The 19,356-nt window shown below is 49.2% G+C and overlaps 1 protein-coding gene across 1 annotated transcript; it reads right to left on the reverse strand.

Moving 5' to 3' along the window:
• Positions 1–204: 204 nt before the first annotated feature.
• b4galnt3b (beta-1,4-N-acetyl-galactosaminyl transferase 3b) lies at positions 205–18,427 on the reverse strand (the record flags this gene model as incomplete). The annotated part of the gene is made up of 22 exons (XM_080539582.1): positions 205–457; positions 1,475–1,601; positions 2,027–2,180; positions 2,601–2,673; positions 2,937–3,090; positions 3,289–3,548; positions 4,275–5,188; positions 5,702–5,815; positions 6,404–6,585; positions 6,689–6,756; positions 7,277–7,377; positions 7,719–7,828; positions 8,982–9,131; positions 9,285–9,351; positions 9,719–9,797; positions 10,637–10,704; positions 11,633–11,733; positions 11,910–12,000; positions 12,129–12,224; positions 15,335–15,418; positions 15,723–15,772; positions 18,292–18,427. 22 exons carry the CDS (start codon positions 18,425–18,427, stop codon positions 205–207), a joined length of 3,432 nt encoding a protein of 1,143 aa, XP_080395708.1.
• Positions 18,428–19,356: the final 929 nt, after the last annotated feature.

Raw genomic sequence — 19,356 nt, forward strand, 5'->3', positions numbered from 1 at the left:
GCAGGTAGGCGAGAAAGTTCCACATCGGAAGAGCACCAAATTGTACTCTATTCGAGTGGTGTCTTCTGGAAGTTCAAGTTAGAGTAGTCATCAGTAGTATCGTAAAAGTAGGCGAATCAGTAGTATTTTAGGTGGTATTTAGTGTTCCATCACCACCACCACCACCGCCACCGCCACACTGGAGTAGGAGGTACCATCTGTCCATCACAGTGACGTCTCCGATAGAGCGAGAGGAGACTTCGCATCATCAAGTGTCAGGATTCGGTTCGGCCTCGTTAAGCCGTTTCGTAGCCGTCGTGGGTCAGTGGCGAGGATGTGTGGTGGGCGGGGGGGGGGGGGGATTAAAGTGCGCTGGTTAGCCGCGGTCCCGCGGTTCCACATGCCGCGTTTGGAGTGGTAGTGGTGCATGAAGTTCCTCAGGTAGATCCTCTCCACCTCCAGACCTGACTGGAGAATCCTGAGACCGGAAAACAAAACAGGGGAGAGCAACAGAGTGACTATCCTTGTGGTGGTGGGGTGACTTGTTAAGCAGAATACGTTTCTAAACATATTCTAAAAAATACAAACCAAAACCCAGAGAAAGTAGGAGAGAGTTAACAGAAGGTGTATAAATGTCAGGTTCAGTCCCCCACCCCCACACACACACTTTTTTCAGATAGGAAAGCCTTTTTTTGCCACACTTTTATTCTTATTCTTTTATTCTTTTATTTATTCTTAGCCTACTTTTATTCTTTTTATTTTTTCTAGAAGTTCCTAATCCTTTTGTTTGGGGGTGGGGGTGGGGGGGGTAATGTTTTATTTAATGATTGTTTGATGTTATTGTTGTCTTGTATGTTAATATCAAAGGACCATGTTGTAAATAAGTGTTCACACTTTCACATGTCATCCCTTGGATTACAGTTTTTACTCGACCCATGATTAAACTCACACACACACACACACACACACACACACACACACACACACACACACACACACACACACACACACACACACACACACACACACACACACACACACACACACACACACACACACACACACACACACACACACACACACACACACACACACACACACACACACACACACACACACACACACACACACACACACACACACACACACACACACACACACACACACACACACACACACACACACACACACACACACACACACACACACACACACACACACACACACACACACACACACACACACACACACACACACACACACACACACACACACACACACACACACACACACACACACACACACACACACACACACACACACACACACACACACACACACACACACACACACACACACACACACACACACACACACACACACACACACACACACACACACACACACACACACACACACACACACACACACACACACACACACACACACACACACACACACACACACACACACACACACACACACACACACACACCTGTCCAGTAGCTCCCAGTCCTCCCCTCCCCAGCGGTCAGTGAAGTCCTTTGTGTTCATCCCTCCTGCTGCGTCCAGGTCTGACTTATAGATTCCCAACAGGCCGAAACCGTTCACCTCCCAGTACCCTGCAACAGAACACAGGAGAGAGAGGTTATGTAGGAGGGCTTGTAGGTACGTGTGTGTGTGTATGGGTGCATGTGTGTGTATGCGTGTGTACATGTGTGTGCGCGTGTATATATATGTGTGTGTGTGTGTGTGTGTATGTGTGTATGTATACATATGTGTGGCGTGTATATACAGTATGTGTGGGTGTGTGTGTATGTATACATATGTGTGTGCGTGTATATACAGTGTGTGTGTGTGTGTGTGTGTGTGTTTGTGTGTGTGTGTGTGTGTGTGTGTGCATACATTTGTGTGTGCATGTATATACAGTGTGTGTGTGTGTGTGTGTGTGTATACATATGTGTGTGCGTGTATATACAGTAGGCCTATGTGTGTGTGTGTGTGTGTGTGTGTGTGTGTGTGTGTGTGTGTGTGTGTGTGTGTGTACCTCGGGGGTCTCTGGGCGTAGCCCCGCAGTTCAGTCTCAGGACTATCGGAGCGAAGGCCATGCGTCCCTCCACACAGTGTTTCCTCACACTGTCGATGATGGTGGGAGGGAAGTGGATGTGGAGGTCACATAGGAACACTATACTGTGGTCCTCCTGGGAGAGAGGGAGGGAGGAGAGAGGGAGAGAGGGAGGGAGGGGGGGGAGAGAGGGAGGGAGGGGGGGAGAGAGGGAGGGAGGGGGGAGAGAGGGAGGGAGGGGGGGAGAGAGGGAGGGAGGGGGGGGAGAGGGAGGGAGGGGGGAGAGAGGGAGGGGGAGAGAGACAGAAGAACGAAGGGAGGGATGATAAAGATAAAGAATCTTGAATCAGGTGATCTATTCGTCATCCCGTTCAAATCCATAAATGGGATTCAAAACATATGGTTGCTGAAGCGAGCCTGCTGATAATAACCATTGGACTTGCTGAAGTGAGCCCACTAATGGGATGCGTGAATGTGCACACACTGTACTCCCTCTTCTCCGGTGTGTGTGTGTGTGTGTGTATGTGTGTGTGTGTTATTGTGACGTCATACTCACAGAGATGAGGTCGATGCCCGCCTGTAGGCCTGCGGAGCGCTCAAAGTTCCCACTTAGCTTCACATACTGGTACCTAAACACATAAACACACTCTCACCTTCACACACTGGTACCTACACACATGAACACACTCTCACCTTCACACACTGGTACCTAAACACATGAACACACTCTCAGCCACTATTTGATACAGAGATCCTTTACACAGACACAGACACAGACACATACACACACACACACACACACACACACACATATACACACACACACACATATACACACACACACATACACACATACATACACACACACACACACACACACACACACACACACCTGGGAAGTGTGGAGTCGTGTAGTGCCAGCTCCACATCCATATCCGTGCTGCTGTAGTCGGTGATGATGAGGTTGAAGTTGGGGTCTCCTGTGGCTCGGTACAGACCCTCCAAGTCAACGATCAACTGCTTGACCCAACGAGCCTGGTTCTTCACTGAGAGACACACACACACACACACACACACACACGCACACGCACACGCACACACACACACAGATAAAGTGGTCATCAATATAAAGAGGTGGACGGTAGCAGTAGGTTGTGTTAGAGAGAAAGAGACATAGAGAGAGCGAGAGAGAGAGAGTGTGTGTGTGTGTGTGTGTGTGTGTATGTGTGTGTGTGAGCACGTACCTGGTACTATGAAGTGGACAGTAGCGGCGGGGGCCCAGTGGAAGCCCACAGGGTTGCACAGCAACATTTCAGGGGCGGGGCGATGGGGCTGCATCCCCCTGGGGTACGGCCGCCCTCGGCGAATCAGCACGTAGACGTAGTGTGACAGGCGGAGGTGTTGGCCATTCAGGTCCCTCAGCTCCAGCTCCAGGAGGTACCGGCTGCCCTGAGCCCCGTCCACACGCCTCTCCACGTTCACCACCCGGACCAGAGTGAAGCGCCTACGGAGGGGGAGAGGGTTCACACCCGGACCAGAGTGAAGCGCCTACGGAGGGGGAGAGGGTTCAACCTTTACTTGTATGTCTTATGTGGAACCACAATGAAGTCAAAGCAGGGTTCCCACACCTTCTGAAACATCAAATATTCAAGCACCTTTCAAGGACTTTCAGGACTCAATTCCCTCAAATTCAAGGACCTAACACGGCACAGTTTGAGACAGATCTAGATGAGAATTGATAATAATCTGCTTACAGACAACAATTAAAAAGAGAGGCTTGAATGTGTGAACACTAGATGGTCTCTTGCCTTCTCTACCACAGCACAGCAAAACAATATATTGTGAAATATGTGTAAAGTTAAGGAATACAGAGACTTATTTACTAGTTGACGAGCTAAGGAAAACATTTTTGAATATAAATATTATTATTTTTTTTAGAGAGAGAGAGAGAGAGAGAGGGGGGAATTCAAGCACTTTCAATGATTTCAAGGACCCGTGGGAACCCTGTCAAAAGCTAAATGTTTCGCATGTCGATCGAGATGTAAGAGTTGTTGATCATGTAGCTCAAGATTCATCTCTTCCACAACAGCTGAGAGCAGGCGATATGATGTTGCCAATGGTTTTTCACACAAAGGACCTTTAACTCTCTCTCTCTCTCACACACACACACACAGACACACACACACACAGACACACACACACACACACACACACACACACACACACTCACCCATGATGCCTCTGGTTGAGTTTGTCCATGAAGTCCTTAACAACGGGCAGGGCGTCGCGGAGGGGCAGGATCAGGTTGCCGGAGACGTTACACCGCAGGTCGATCCAGTCGGAGCGCAGCACCTGGAGGTCCAGGGAGTTCACGTCGAACGTCTGACCCCAGTTGACCTCAGGGTCGTACACAGGTCGAGGGGTCAGGTCGTAGGGCATCTCCTCCTCCCCCCCCTCGGAGTCACCCACCAGGGCCCACAGAGAGTCACTCAACCCTCCCCCGTCATTCACCTCTTCCTCGTCCCCTCTCTCGTCCCCTCCAGCCCTCCTGTTCATCCCCCCATCCTCTCCTACGTCACCCCCTCCAGCCCTCCTGTTCATCCCCCCGTCCTCTCCTACGTCACCCCCTCCAGCCCTCCTGTTCATCCCCCCATCCTCTCCTACGTCACCCCCTCCAGCCCTCCTGTTCATCCCCCCGTCCTCTCCTATGTCACCCCCTCCAGCCCTCCTGTTCATCCCCCCATCCTCTCCTACGTCCCCCCTCCCGTCGAGCCCCCCCGTCACCTCCCTGACCACGGCCCTGTGCACGTCCCCGTGGTGTATTGAGTTTGTGTCCGTCTCTCGGTCCCTGAAACTCTTCCTGGTAACGGTCGCCTTCGGGTCGGGCCTTTCCGTGTGCGGCTCGACCGCAGGTAGAAGAGCGATTGACCGCCGAGTGACTTCTGACCGGAGCTCTAGAGAGCGGTCCACCAGACTATGATTTCGCTGCTTCGCCTGGTCGACTCCGCCTCCTTTACCGGGCCTCGCGAGAGCGCGTTGATGCTCGGAACCCTCCGCCAGGGGGCGCTGTATCTTTTTCGCTGGCTTCACTGCCGACTTGGGCGGTTTACCCTTTGCTATCCTGGGTGGTGCTCTTTCTGCTGGCTTCAGATGTTCTGCCTTTGCTAATCTGGGAGGTTCTTTCTCTACCGGTCTCTCTGCAGGTCTCAGCTGGTCTCTCTCTGCAGGTCTCACTCTCTGCTGTTCTCTCTCTGCAGGTCTCTGCTGTTCTCTCTCTGCTGGTCTGAGATGTTCTCTCTCTGCAGGTCTCTGCTGGTCTCTCTCTGCAGGTCTCTGCTGGTCTCTCTCTGCAGGTTTCTGCTGGTCTCTCTCTGCAGGTCTCACTCTCTGCTGATCTCTCTTTGCAGGTCTCTGCTGTTCTCTCTCTGCAGGTTTCTGCTGTTCTCTCTTTGCAGGTCTCACTCTCTGCTGTTCTCTCTCTGCTGGTCTGAGATGTTCTCTCTCAGCAGGTCTCAGCTGGTCTCTCTCTGCAGGTCTCACTCTCTGCTGTTCTCTCTCTGCAGGTCTCTGTCTCTGCTGTTCTCTCTCTGCAGGTCTCAGCTGGTCTCTCTCTGCAGGTCTCACTCTCTGCTGTTCTCTCTCTGCAGGTCTCTCTGCTGGTCTGAGATGTTCTCTCTGTGCAGGTCTCTGCTGGTCTCTCTCTGCAGGTCTCTGCTGGTCTCTCTTTGCAGGTCTCTGCTGTTCTCTCTCTGCAGGTCTCTGCTGTTCTCTCTTTGCAGGTCTCTGCTGTTCTCTCTTTGCAGGTCTCTGCTGTTCTCTCTCTGCAGGTCTCTGTCTCTGCTGTTCTCTCTCTGCAGGTCTTAGCTGGTCTCTCTCTGCAGGTCTCTCTGCTGGTCTGAGATGTTCTCTCTCTGCAGGTTTCTGCTGTTCTCTCTTTGCAGGTCTCTGCTGTTCTCTCTTTGCAGGTCTCTGCTGTTCTCTCTCTGCAGGTCTCTGTCTCTGCTGTTCTCTCTCTGCAGGTCTTAGCTGGTCTCTCTCTGCAGGTCTCTGCTGGTCTCTCTCTGCTGGCCTATTCTGTTCTACTCTGTGCTGTTCCTCGGGTTTCCGAACTCCTAATCCGGGCTGTTCCTGTGGTTGGAGTCGTTCTGCTATCCCGGTGAGCGATTCTTGTAGTACAAGGGGAGTCCTGCTGGTTTCTGGTTTCTGCTGGCTCTGCTCTGCTGGTCTGAGCTCCTCTGTTAGGTTCCGTTTCTCTGGTTTGGACTGTACCACAACTCCGTGGTGTGTGTCGTCTCTCCTCCTCCTCCTCCTCTTCCTCCTGTACGTGTGTGTGTCCGACGCGTTTCCGAGTCTCTGCACGGAGAACAGTTTGCGTCTGCGTTGGAGAGCGTAGTCGTCGTAGTCGTCTCCGTAGTCAGGCGGAGGGGCGTCGTCTTCCTCTCGAGGCTCCTCCTCCCCCTCTCCACGCAGTCTGGAGCGACCTCTGTCCTCTAACTCCTCCCCCTCATCTGGGACATACTCCCTCCAATGGCCGCCAAAATCTACCAATCAGAGAAGAGGGAGGAGAGGTGTAAGAACACCTTACCGGTAAGAAAGGACCATTTCATTAGAGAGTGAACCGACCGGTGAACACAGAAAACATACCTCTGGCTCGGCCCACCCTCTCCTGTCCTGCTGGTCGGTCCAGTCTCATGTACTTAGAGAAACCGAACCTGGAGAGGGAGGATATGGAAGATAATATCAGCATTGGGTGGGGAAGGGGGAGAGGGAGTTGCTCCTTGTCCGTCATTGTGTGTCTTTTGTTGTTTGTGTCTCCTGTGCGTTATCTCTAGCTATATGGAGTATACAATAGAGTAACTGATCCTATGTGAAGATAAAATCAGCCATTGTCATTCCAAACAACACCAGCAGAGGGCGCTTGATGTCATGACGAAACTGAACCGTGTGCACTTGCCCGCATGGATTTGAAGGATTGGTTTAGGCATGGGCTCTTATTCCAACCAATTCCCTTCCTTAATCCATGTGGGAAAGTTCACAAGTGCACACATCAGGGAAAGGTTGCAGAAATGCGACGCAGGTTCTCCATGACCTCAAGCCCACTCTGCTGGTATTGTTTGGAATGACAATGCAGATTTTGATCCCTCTCTCCGTTTCCCTTTGTTTCCCCTCGAAAACCCCTCCTATCGCTGTCAGTCTTCTATCTCGTTCTCTCTCCCGAGTCTTAGGTCTTACCTGTCCAGATATATCTGGCTTTCGTGGTAGAAGCAGGTGTTTTCTGTCTCCATGTGTGTGAGGCGTGTGTAGTCGTTGGGGTAGATGTAGGACATGTGGACCTGAAAAGAAGGATCGACCAAAGAGTCGGAAAAAAAAGTGAACACACACAAACAGACACAGACACACAAACAGGCAGACAAGCAGACAAACAGACACAGACACTCACACAATCACACACACACTCACACACTCACACTCTCTCACACACTCTCTCACACACTCTCTCTCTCTCACACTCTCTCTCTCTCTCACACACACACACACACACACACACACACACACACTCACACACTCACACACACACACAAACACACACTCACACACAGACACACCCACACTGTAGGGTATGCTGTATAGGGTGTAGGGTAACATAGGGTGTTAGGTAACATAGCGCACTTACAAACTGCAGGCCCTGGTACCGGAGCAGAGGGAAGCCTTTGATGATGTAGCTGGGCTTGTAGGAGCAGTCAGGCAACACGTTCTGGACATACCTGCTATCTATCAGAGGAACTGCACATATGCACACACACACACACACACACACACACACACACACACACACACACACACACACACACACACACACACACACACACACACACACACACACACACACACACACACACACACACACACACACACACACACACACACACACACACACACACACACACACACACACACACACACACACACACACACACACACACACACACACACACACACACACACACACACACACACACACACACACACACACACACACACACACACACACACACACACACACACACACACACACACACACACACACACACACACACACACACACACACACACACACACACACACACACACACACACACACACACACACACACACACACACACACACACACACACACACACACACACACACACACACACACACACACACACACACACACACACACACACACACACACACACACACACACACACACACACACACACACACACACACACACACACACACACACACACACACACACACACACACACACACACACACACACACACACACACACACACACACACACACACACACACACACACACACACACACACACACACACACACACACACACACACACACACACACACACACACACACACACACACACACACACACACACACACACACACACACACACACACACACACACACACACACACACACACACACACACACACACACACACACACACACACACACACACACACACACACACACACACACACACACACACACACACACACACACACACACACACACACACACACACACACACACACACACACACACACACACACACACACACACACACACACACACGAGTTAGTCTGGTCCATGAATCTATGAATTCACTTCGCTAATATGTGTTATATGTGTTATGTGTTATATGTGTGTGTGTGTGTGTGTGTGTGGTGTGTGTGTGTGTGTGTGTATGTGTGTTATATGTATGTGTGTGTGTGTGTGTGTGTGTTATATGTGTGTGTGTGTGTGTGTGTGTTATATGTGTGTGTGTGTGTGTGTGTATGTGTTATATGTGTGTGTGTGTTATATGTGTGTGTGTGTGTGTGTGTGTGTGTGTGTGTGTGTATGTGTGTTAGTCTGGTCTTACCCTGGTAGAAGGTGTCTCGGGGGTCCTCTTTCAGCATGTCGGCGGCACCGTGGCTGGACTGGCCGCCGGGTGTGTGTGTGTGTGTGCGTGTGTGACTGGCGGCCGTCTGCGGGATGTGAGTGACATCACTCATCCTCCGAGCCGACTCGTCTAGGGGAGGGGACAGAGAGGACGCCACACTAACTTCACTGTGGCTGAGCATGAGAATAACACTGAAATAACACTGGTCTAAACACACCGGCAACCCTCACTGCAGCTGTAAGAGAGGGAACAGTGTGTGTGCGCGCGCGCGTGTGGACTTACTGGTGTAGAGGGATATGTGCTCAGAACCGATGACCATGAATTTCAGACCCTCCTGGTTGAGCTTCCACTGTGTAAAAACAAACACATACAACATACACTTTATTACACACACTTGTAGGAGCAGTCAGGCAACACGTTCTGGACATACCTGCTATCTATCAGAGGAACTGCACGTATGCACACAACCAAACCCACACACCCACCCACACACACACACACACACCCACACACACACACACCCACCCACCCACAAATGTCCCTTAACAAAGGGAAAAGAGCCTAAATAAAGAGGAGAGGAGAGGAGAGGAGAGAAAGAGCGAGGAGAAAAGAGAGGAGCCAGGAGAAAAGAGAAGAGACAGGAGAAAGAAGAGGAGGAGGTGCCAGGAAAACGAGCAGAGGAGACGAGGGAGCACGCAGCCCACACACACACTCACCGCCACCTCCACGTGGTCCGTCCCTCTGTCGTTCTGCTTCTGGACCACCTCGAAGAAGTACTTCTTCTGTGAAGACAGCCTGCCGGACAACGACGTTACATAAGTCAAACATCACCTGCTCAGCACTCAACAACACCCTGCGCTTAGAGAACTACAACACCCAGCACCCCCCTCGGGAGGCTTCCTTCCTGCCCATCTCTCCTGGCACCGCCTCCCTCCCTCTGTCTCTTTCTCTCACTCAACTTGAATGACCTGTTTTTCATGATCGGTGGGATCTGAGAAATTCCATATCCCGTATCCCTTTCAGAGGCCTACTGTACTCTAACTCTCTCTCTCTCTCTCTCTCTCCCTCCCTCCCTCCCTCCTTTGTGCAGTATACTTCTCTCTCTCCCTCCTTCCTTCCTTACCTCCATCCCTTCTCTGTGCAGTATATCTCTCTCTCTCTCTCTCTTCCTCCCTCCCTCCCTCCTTTCCTTCTCTGTGCAGTATACTTCTCTCTCTCTCTCTCCCTCCCTCCCTCCCTCCCTCCCTCTCTCCTTTCCGTCTCTGTGCATTATATTTCTTCCTTCCCTGAGGCTCATGCTTAATTATGGTAGTTGTGACAGCTTCCTTTTGTCAGAATCAAACCCACATCTCCCACCTAATCACGCATGCATGCACGCACGCACGCATGTGCACACACACACACAGCCACCCACCCACCCTCCCACCCACACCGCACACCACACACCAGTACCTCATGGCTCAGTGCCCTGGCCCCAAGGAATCATACAGAGAAAAACACAACCCCAGCTAAAAATAACTCTCTGCCCTGTGTGTGTATGTTTGTGTGTGTGTGTGTGTGACAAGACAGGACAGGACAGACACACAAACATACACACAGAGACACACACACACACACCTAATTTTCCGACTCACCAAGTTGGTTTGGACGTCTGACTGGCATACTTCTCGAACTCGCCTGGAGCCGCCCATTCCCTTCCAGTCTGTAACCCATAACATTACACACACAGGCTGTATTGACATCACTTGAGGCCTAAACACAGTTGAGTGCAGTTCCCATATAAACATTCATGCCTGTGTGACTGTATCAGTTCACACACACACACACACCCATACTTTGCCCACTCTCACAGCTGTGTTTAGACCTAGTGTTATTTCAGTGTCTTGTGCTCAACGACGGTTCCTAACATTAGTGTGACGTCCCCTCTGTCCCCTCCCCTAGGCGAGTCTGCTCGTTTCGAACAAAAGTTCTCCGTCTCCCTATCAGGCAGGGGGGAATTAGTGCCTATGTGGGGCTATCGATTACAAACACCCAGCCCCACAGAAGTGAATAAATAACACACCCCTTTTTCCAAATCTTTGTTCTATACAGGGTATATACAGGAATCTTGAGGTTAATTTCAATACCTTTCTAAGACTTTTTAAAGACCTTGTCAATATTTTTCCAGACCTCACCGCCACTTCGAGTTGTAACCGTTGACATCAGTGACACCTTTATTAGTTTGCAATAGACTAGACCACTATCATACAACAGAATTTCCGGTTCATCTTTGTTTTTTAATAAAACTAACGAACTTTTACTAAAACTTTTTAGGACTCAAACTCTTTGGACAGAGTCTAATTCAGAAAAATACCTACAAAATTCAAGACCTCATAAAATCGTGATAAGACTTTTTAATACTTATTAAGGGTCTTGATTTTCCCAAAATGTATTTATCAACTTTTAATACTTTTCAAGACACCGCGGATACCCTGTCTATAACTCTAAAATCATTGTTATCACTATGTTCTCTTACTAACCCTTATCTTTTGTGTATGATTGTATCTCATGTAGGTATTTTTTATCTGATGTAAAAGTGTGTTGAGACCATGGTGAAAGTCAGTGTAGTAAACATGAAGCGCGCCACCCACCTTGCCTACCCAGACCAGCAGCTGCAGGTTCAGAGGAGAGTCGTCCGAACTGAGCCAGAATTCGGAGTTGTCGTCAGAACTCACCGCAAACACAAACTCTCCTGCGTGAGAGAGAGAGAGAGAGAAAGAAAGAAAGAAAGAGAAAGAGCGAGAGAAAGAGAGTGAAAGACAAATACATCTGGAGACCCAAGTATCCCATGCGCTCAGCACCCACTTCCAACTTCAAAGAAGCTCAGATGATTTGTCACCTGGAGACATCGATAGTGAGCACCTGTACCTTCACTAGACGGATGGAGGTAGCCAAAGATCCTGAGGCCGTAGTTATTCCATCTGGGAGAGACTGCCAGTTTCTTCACTGCTCTTCTAGACTGCAAGAAGCCAGGGAGAAAATAGCTGTGTTGTGGTTGATGTAGGGCATAAAGTGTGTGTGTGTGTTTGTGTGTGTGTGCGCACTCGTGTGTGTGTGTGTGTGTGTGAGAGACAGAGAGAGACTCACATGGGGGTATAGTGGGTAGTGCAGATTGTTGCGCAGCTCATCTGTGGAGCTACCGCACCAGTCCTCAAAAATGTGCAGGTTGACCTGCCCTTTATACTGGGGACGGGACAGAGAGGGACATTGTTATGTCTTGCATTGTAGATGTGTTGTAGGCTTTGGCCACCCGTACTTCATGAACGTAATGTCAATGAAGCAACTTTGAATTTGACAGAGGGAGAGAGAGAGAGGGACAGAGAGAGGGACAGAGGGAGAGAGAGAGAGAATGACAGAGAGAGGGACAGAGAGAGGGACAGAGGGAGAGAGAAAGGAACAGAGAGAGGGACAGAGGGAGAGAGAGAGAGGAACAGAGAGAGGGACAGAGGGAGAGAGAGAGAGAGGAACAGAGAGAGGGACAGAGGGAGAGAGAGAAAGGAACAGAGAGAGGGACAGAGGGAGAGAGGAACAGAGAGAGGGACAGAGAGCGACAGAGAGAGGGACAGAGTCTCATGGCAAAGAAATAATGACAAAAATACAAACCACTCTCCCAGACACAGATACACATGCTAACAGAGCCAGTCGACTCTCAGCTGTAGCCTAGATACTGTATACTGTAAACCAACACCTCTGACTCCTGCCAGCTAGACAGAGTTATATGAGCTGTGTGTGTGTGTGTGTGTGTGTGTGTGTGTGTGTGTGTGTGTGTGTGTGTGTGTGTGTATGCATGTTCATTCCTACCCAGCATGATTGATAGAGTGGCAAAGCAGGTCAGGGCCAAACCTCTTGCTAAAGGGTTGCTGTAGATATGCTAACAGTTAGCTTTAGCATGTTCGGTACAGACAATCACTGAGCTTTGACTCTGGTTAGAATGTTAGCATGCGTTAGCATGGCACGTACATTTTCCAGTGAGATAAATATGACAACAATCTCAAGCCTTGTGGGTGCAGCACAAATGCACTTGCAACGCAACCTCAAGGTCCTGTCAGTCTCTACTGTCTCTATCCCAATGAAGCAGAAATGCCCTAAAACATTTTTACTCTGTGTACTCCCTGTTTTATTGAGATATTCCTTTTTATTTCAGTCTAGAGTGGGGCCAGTTAGCCAGTAAGCAACCGCTAGGTAAGGAGCGGCGACATCAACTATCTCACCTGAACTGTAGCCCCTAATATAGTGGAAACACGATGACCCTAATTAGATTAGATTCGATTCTTTAGAACTAGAACTTTATTGTCATTGCAGAGTACAAGTACCAGACAACAAAATGCAGTTTAGCATCTAACCAGAACTGCATAAAACATAATACATAAAACACAGTGTTTCCTCTATATGCATTTATTGGTGGCGGGCCGCCACGAATGAATTTCCTCCGCCACTAATTGATTCAGTCCACTAAGTGCACGATTTCTCCCCCCCCCCAAAAAAATCCACCTCTGAACATTTTAGCTGATTAAAATATATCTGATCCTAGATCAGCGCTATAATGGATGTTGACTAAAAGTGCACCTAAATCCACGCCCATCTCTCTCTAACCGCTGATCCAAAATCAGATTAATGACATTAAACATTCAGTTGACGACGTGACACAAGGGCTACTCCTGATTGGTCTAAATGTAAACCATCTAAAAGATACAAAAAGCTGATCTAGCTAGCTAGGTGCACAAATAAGATATCACGTTAAATAACTTCGAAAAATTGAACGAAAACAGCGACAGATGGATGGATTTTTCAAGAAAAAAGATGTCCCAGACACTTCAAACATTGCTGAAGCTAGCAGTGGCTATGAGCGATCCGAAACTGCATGGCTGGCAGGAGCAAAGGAGCTAGGTGGTGGATCAGCTAACAACGTTTATGGCGGGGTACCACCACTACAGAAAACAGTATGAGTAACGTTAGCCGCTTTTGTGCTCTCATGTAGGCCTACTTCGTATTATATTATAGCTGATGGTCTTTGTGTGTGTGTATGTGACTGTCAGTCACAAGTTTATATTCTGTATATTCTTTATTATTTTTTTCCATCCTCCCTCTAGTTTTGGTTGAAATTAGGTCGTTGTTTTGAGCGCGCGTGCGGAAAAAAATCGCGCGGACAGGGCTCTCCGCCACTAATGTAAAAATTCCTGGAGGAAACACTGGGTACAGTATGGCCAGTATGGTAGTTATATACAGGAGATGGATAGCAGTAAGCTATGTACAGTTAAGGTAGCTATGTACAGTATGGTGTATACAGATGTATAAATTAGAGGCTATATCAAAAAAGAGGTATGTACAAATGTGCAAAAATATGGTATGTGCAAAGGTAGAATTTGCAAACAGCAATAGTAAGGGTAATTGACATGGGGGGGGGGATACTGGGGGATTCTACCGCGGCGCAGTGGAGAGCATCCTCACCTACGGCATCTGCAACTGGTTCTCCAGCTGCACAACAGCGGAGAGAAATGCGCTACAGAGAGTCGTGAGAACAGCACAGAAGATCACCGGCGCCCCCCTCCCCTCTCTGGAAGAGCTGTACAACACACGCTGTCTCAGGAAGGCCTCAAAGATCTCCAGGGACCCGACCCACCCTGGGCACGTACACTTTACCAGGCTGCCCTCGAAAAGGAGGTTCAGGACCCTGGCCGCTAAGACAAACAGACTGAAGAACTGCTTCTACCACAGGGCCGTCCAGGCCCTGAACACAGCAAAGACCTAAGTTCTGGGCCCTGGACAGTCTGGACGGATTGTATGGCAGCTAGTGCTGAGGCACAAACATGTACATTTCAAGCCTGCAAACTGTGACACTTTAAATAACGTGAAAAAATACTATTGTGCAATATGACAACCCTAGTTGACTATCTGTGCAGTATAGTACAGTGGATTGTGTACATAGCCTTTATTTATGTAAACCAGCTCCTTACCTTCTTGTGATTTTTTCTTTCTCTAAAAGTGTTTTTTTTCCCTTTCCTAACACCAGGGGAGCCACCCCTCCTAAATTTCGTTGTTTGGTACCTGTACTGTAGCAATGACAATAAAGTCCATTCATTCATACTGAGAGTCAGTGTACCCCATGTTGGGGGGGGTTGTTCAACAGAGTGACAGCTCTGCGAAAGAATCTGTATATACAGGTCCTACAGGTCCTCAACTACACACCACACACACACAAACACACACAAACACACACAAACACACACACACAGAGGGATTAGACAGGCCGTGACAGGTTGTTGAGGGTTCCTTAATCACACAACAACACACACCTCTGGCCTCCATGGCTGGGGTGTGAGGTTGGAACGCCAGGCTGCGAAATCCTCCTCAGAATCAGATTGGTGTTTATCTCCAATCTGGAACACACAAACACACATACTTGTATTTCCTGTCTTTCAGAAAGGCGTCAATTGGAATGTGACCTATTCCAGAACAATTTCATTGACCTCCTGTCACTCACTCACTCACCCACTCTCCCTCCCTCCATCCCCCTGACTCCATCCCTCCCCCTCCTACCTTTCAATTTCTCCATCTTTCCATCCTGAACCCCTCTATCCCAACTACTCTCTCCTCCCTTCCGCCTCTTTACCCCACTATCCCAACAACTCTCTCTCTCTCTCTCTGTCTTTGTGTCACACCCCCCCTTCCCCCCCTCCTTACCCTTTTCCCAGGCCTCCTCCAGGTGCTGTCTTCACCAGGACTGAACCCTGCTGAGGGGAAAGAAACAGGGAGTGTTTTATCACAACTACATGGCAGCTACACATATCACCCTGTAGGCCAAATGGCATTTGGTTTTCTAGTCATTCACAAGTTTTCTAGTCATTCACAAGTGAATTAAGCTTTACTCCTGGCTTGGGCCATTCCTCTCAAGGAGTCCTCTGTCCTCTGAGTTGCTCTGAGGCGGAGTCAGAGTGCTGTGAGCTCAGACAACCACCGGGACAGGCAATTTATTCTTTAATAGAAGACCCACACACATACATACACACTTGACACAAACATTTTTCTGTCCTCAACAGCCACTAACATGACATGCAAGGGTGTGTATTTATGGAGGCAATGCCACAGAAGGGTGTGTGTGTGTGTGTGTGTGTGTGTGTGTGTGTGTGTGTGTGTGTGTGTCTGTGTGTGTGTGTGTGTGTGGGAAGGGAGTGGACTTCAAGTACTTGTGAACTGGAAGTCTGTCATTATCCCAGGATGTGTGCGTGTGTGTGTGTGTGTGTGTGTGTGTGTGTGTTTGATTATGTGGCGTCTGTGACACACAAAGTAATTTTAGAGAAGTGGCTGAGGACAGAAAAAGCAGGATAGGCCTATTTTTAACGGGGAGGGAATCAGCGGTTCTGCTACCCTATCCTCTTCCACTCCTCCTTTCCCCCCCCTTTTCCATTCCTCCTCTCTTTCTCCCTACCATCTCTCGTCTCTTTAGAGAACAGCTCTCGAGTCTGTCCATCTAGCTCGTTTTTTTTTTTTAAAACACAAAAAGAAATCATTGTGTTTAATCCACAGTTTTTCGTAATATTGTTACCTATTGTTGTGAATTCTGCATAGCCATAATATAACAGCAATAAACATCATTAGGAGAATACAGCATTCATTAACTTATTAACTTGTCATGTGCCTGCAGTCAGGACTGTTAACCGGTAGCCTACCAGGGGGGAGGCTGTCGGAGGCACAACAACATATCATTCCTCATTCCATTCCATGCATTACAATGAGGCTGTCCTCTGATTTCTACCTCCACCAGCCTCCCCTGGTGTCATCTAACTGGGTTTTATATCACCACTTTGACTGATGAAAGTTCCACCTTCCAATTAACAACCCTACACACACACACACACACACACACACACACACACACACACACACGTTAAGGGGGGCAGGTGCTGTCCTTGCCCCTGAGAATAGCCCCATTGTGAGGACAGGGCTCAGGCTGAGGAATGCACTCTTTGTGCATACTGTGTGTTACAGACAGGCCTAGATGGAGGTCCATGCACTCAAAGGTGTGTACGTGTACATGCTGAGCTTTCTTTGTGTGTGTGTGTGTGTGTGTGTGTGTGTGTGTGTGTGTGTGTGTGTGTGTGTGTGTGTGTGTGTGTAAAGGTGGGGGCAGGGGTTTGGAACCCCGGTGTGAATATACACATTCCCGTGAGCGTGACCCTCCTGACCTGACCCCATCCGCCCCCCCCCCCCTCACACACACACACACACACACACACACACACACACACACACACGGTCAAAGGCAGACAGAGTGTGGATAGAGTGAGTGAGTGAAGTGAAGTACCGGTAGTCATGGCTACCCTAATATATATTATAGCCTAATACTAATATTCCTCTGGGACAATAGGTCCTATTGACACGTATGTGACATGTATGAACTCACTGCAATGTAAGTTAGCTTTTGGATAAAAGTGTCAGACAAATGGCATTTGTAATTGACTACCCTCCCTCCACGAAACAGGTTTTGGCTGTATCATTATACTGAAGTACTTAGAATTTGCATTGTTGTGAGCGAGCTTGTAAGTAAGCTTTTCATTGCACTGTTTACACAGACTGAGAAGACGTTGATTGGTCCTATTGACACGTATGTGACATGTATGAACTCACTGCAATGTAAGTTAGCTTTTGGATAAAACTGTCAGTTAACTGGAATTTATTATTGACTACCCTCCCTCCACACACAGGTTTTTGGCTGTATCATTATAGTGTAGTACTTATAATTTGCATTGTTGTGAGCGAGCTTGTAAGGAAGCTTTTCATGTTCTGTTTGAACACAGACTGACAAGACTTTGATTAGATTTGCCTATATTGGTTTAAGGCTTAAGGCCTTACCTTGGATACACAAGTGCATCAAGTTTCTCTCTACTCTAATGTTCTGTTAGCTGGAGTTCTGTTCTGAGAGAGTGAGAGAGAGGGAGAGGGAGAGAGAGAGCGAGAGAGGGGGGGGGAGAGAGAGAGGGGGAGAGAGAGGGGGAGAGAGAGGGGGAGAGAGAGAGGGGGAGAGAGAGAGAGGGAGAGAGAGAGAGAGGGAGGGAGAGGGAGAGAGAGAGGGAGGGAGAGGGAGAGAGAGAGGGAGGGAGAGGGAGAGAGAGAGGGAGAGGGAGAGAGAGGGACGGAGGGAGAGAGAGAGAGACGTGAACTCCACGCACACTTGTTGATCATTAGCTTGCCCATAGCTAGTTAGACTGGAGCTGGTGATTAACGATAGCTAGCGACAAAATAAATAACTCACGCGTACCGCTGCTCCACGCGTTGGCAGCGACATACTCGTGATAGACGGCGAAAGCTCCGACCATCAGGATCGCTCCGAAGAGGAGATATTTGCCGTTGCGTCGCAGTTTCTTCAAGGGGAAAAAGGACTTGATCATCTTGATCTCGCTGTGTGCCACCCCCGGTGCGACCGGACCGGAGTATTGTGTCCGGAGGTCCCCTACGGGGAGGGGGGGGGGGGCTTTCTTCGACGCGATTAGACCCGGGGGGGCGACCACCACCGCGCCTCAATAGAAACGCAGCGGAACCACACACACCGGCGCTTTGAATCTGGCGACCCGGGGAGGCTGACCCGATGAGGCTGTCATCCCGATCCCGTCAATAATCCTCGGGGGGTCACGATCCTCTAACCCCATAGGCTGTTGTTCGGTCCTTTTTACTAGAAAAGAAACTTGGTGGAGTTGTGTCTGGCTGTCGCAGCGATCACCCCTCTATGCCTTGTCCTCAATAACGACCGACCCCCCTCCTCTGCTCCCGTGTCGCTCCACTGCGCTCACACACAGCAACGGTCAACAGCGCGGCTCCCAGGCATGGAGAGAGAGAGAGGCTCCCAGGCATGGAGAGAGAGAGAGAGAGAGGGAGAGGGGAGAGATTTAGGGGCGGAGTCCTGTAGGGCCACGCCCATACACTGGGAGGTGTCCGCAGGTGAAGCCTACCTGTTAGATGGTAGACTCGCCAGCCAATGAGGGGGCTCTTCACGAGTGCTTCGCCAACCAATCAGGTAGCGGTATTGCCCTACCATCCTCGGTTCCGCAAATTCGCTACCTGGAGTCTCCTTCCCGGTTACACTTCCGCCCGAATGTTGTGCCTGGGGACGAAGATCGTAGGCCGTGACACACTTTTTATTCTCATGAATTTTAGGGTGTGCTAAATTCTGAACGGTCTCCTGTCTCTGATATCATGTGAAGTTGCGTTATTAGGCGGACAGCAGCCGCCAGCCAGAGTCAAGTTTTTCTCACACATTTTGTGGGAAATAGCATTTTTTTATCGATTAAGAAAATCGAAACGATTATTTATTTCATATGTT

This window comes from Nansenia antarctica, assembly GCF_963989245.1.
Source record: "Nansenia antarctica genome assembly, chromosome: 9".
In the NCBI taxonomy this organism is placed as follows: Eukaryota; Metazoa; Chordata; class Actinopteri; order Argentiniformes; family Microstomatidae; genus Nansenia; species Nansenia antarctica.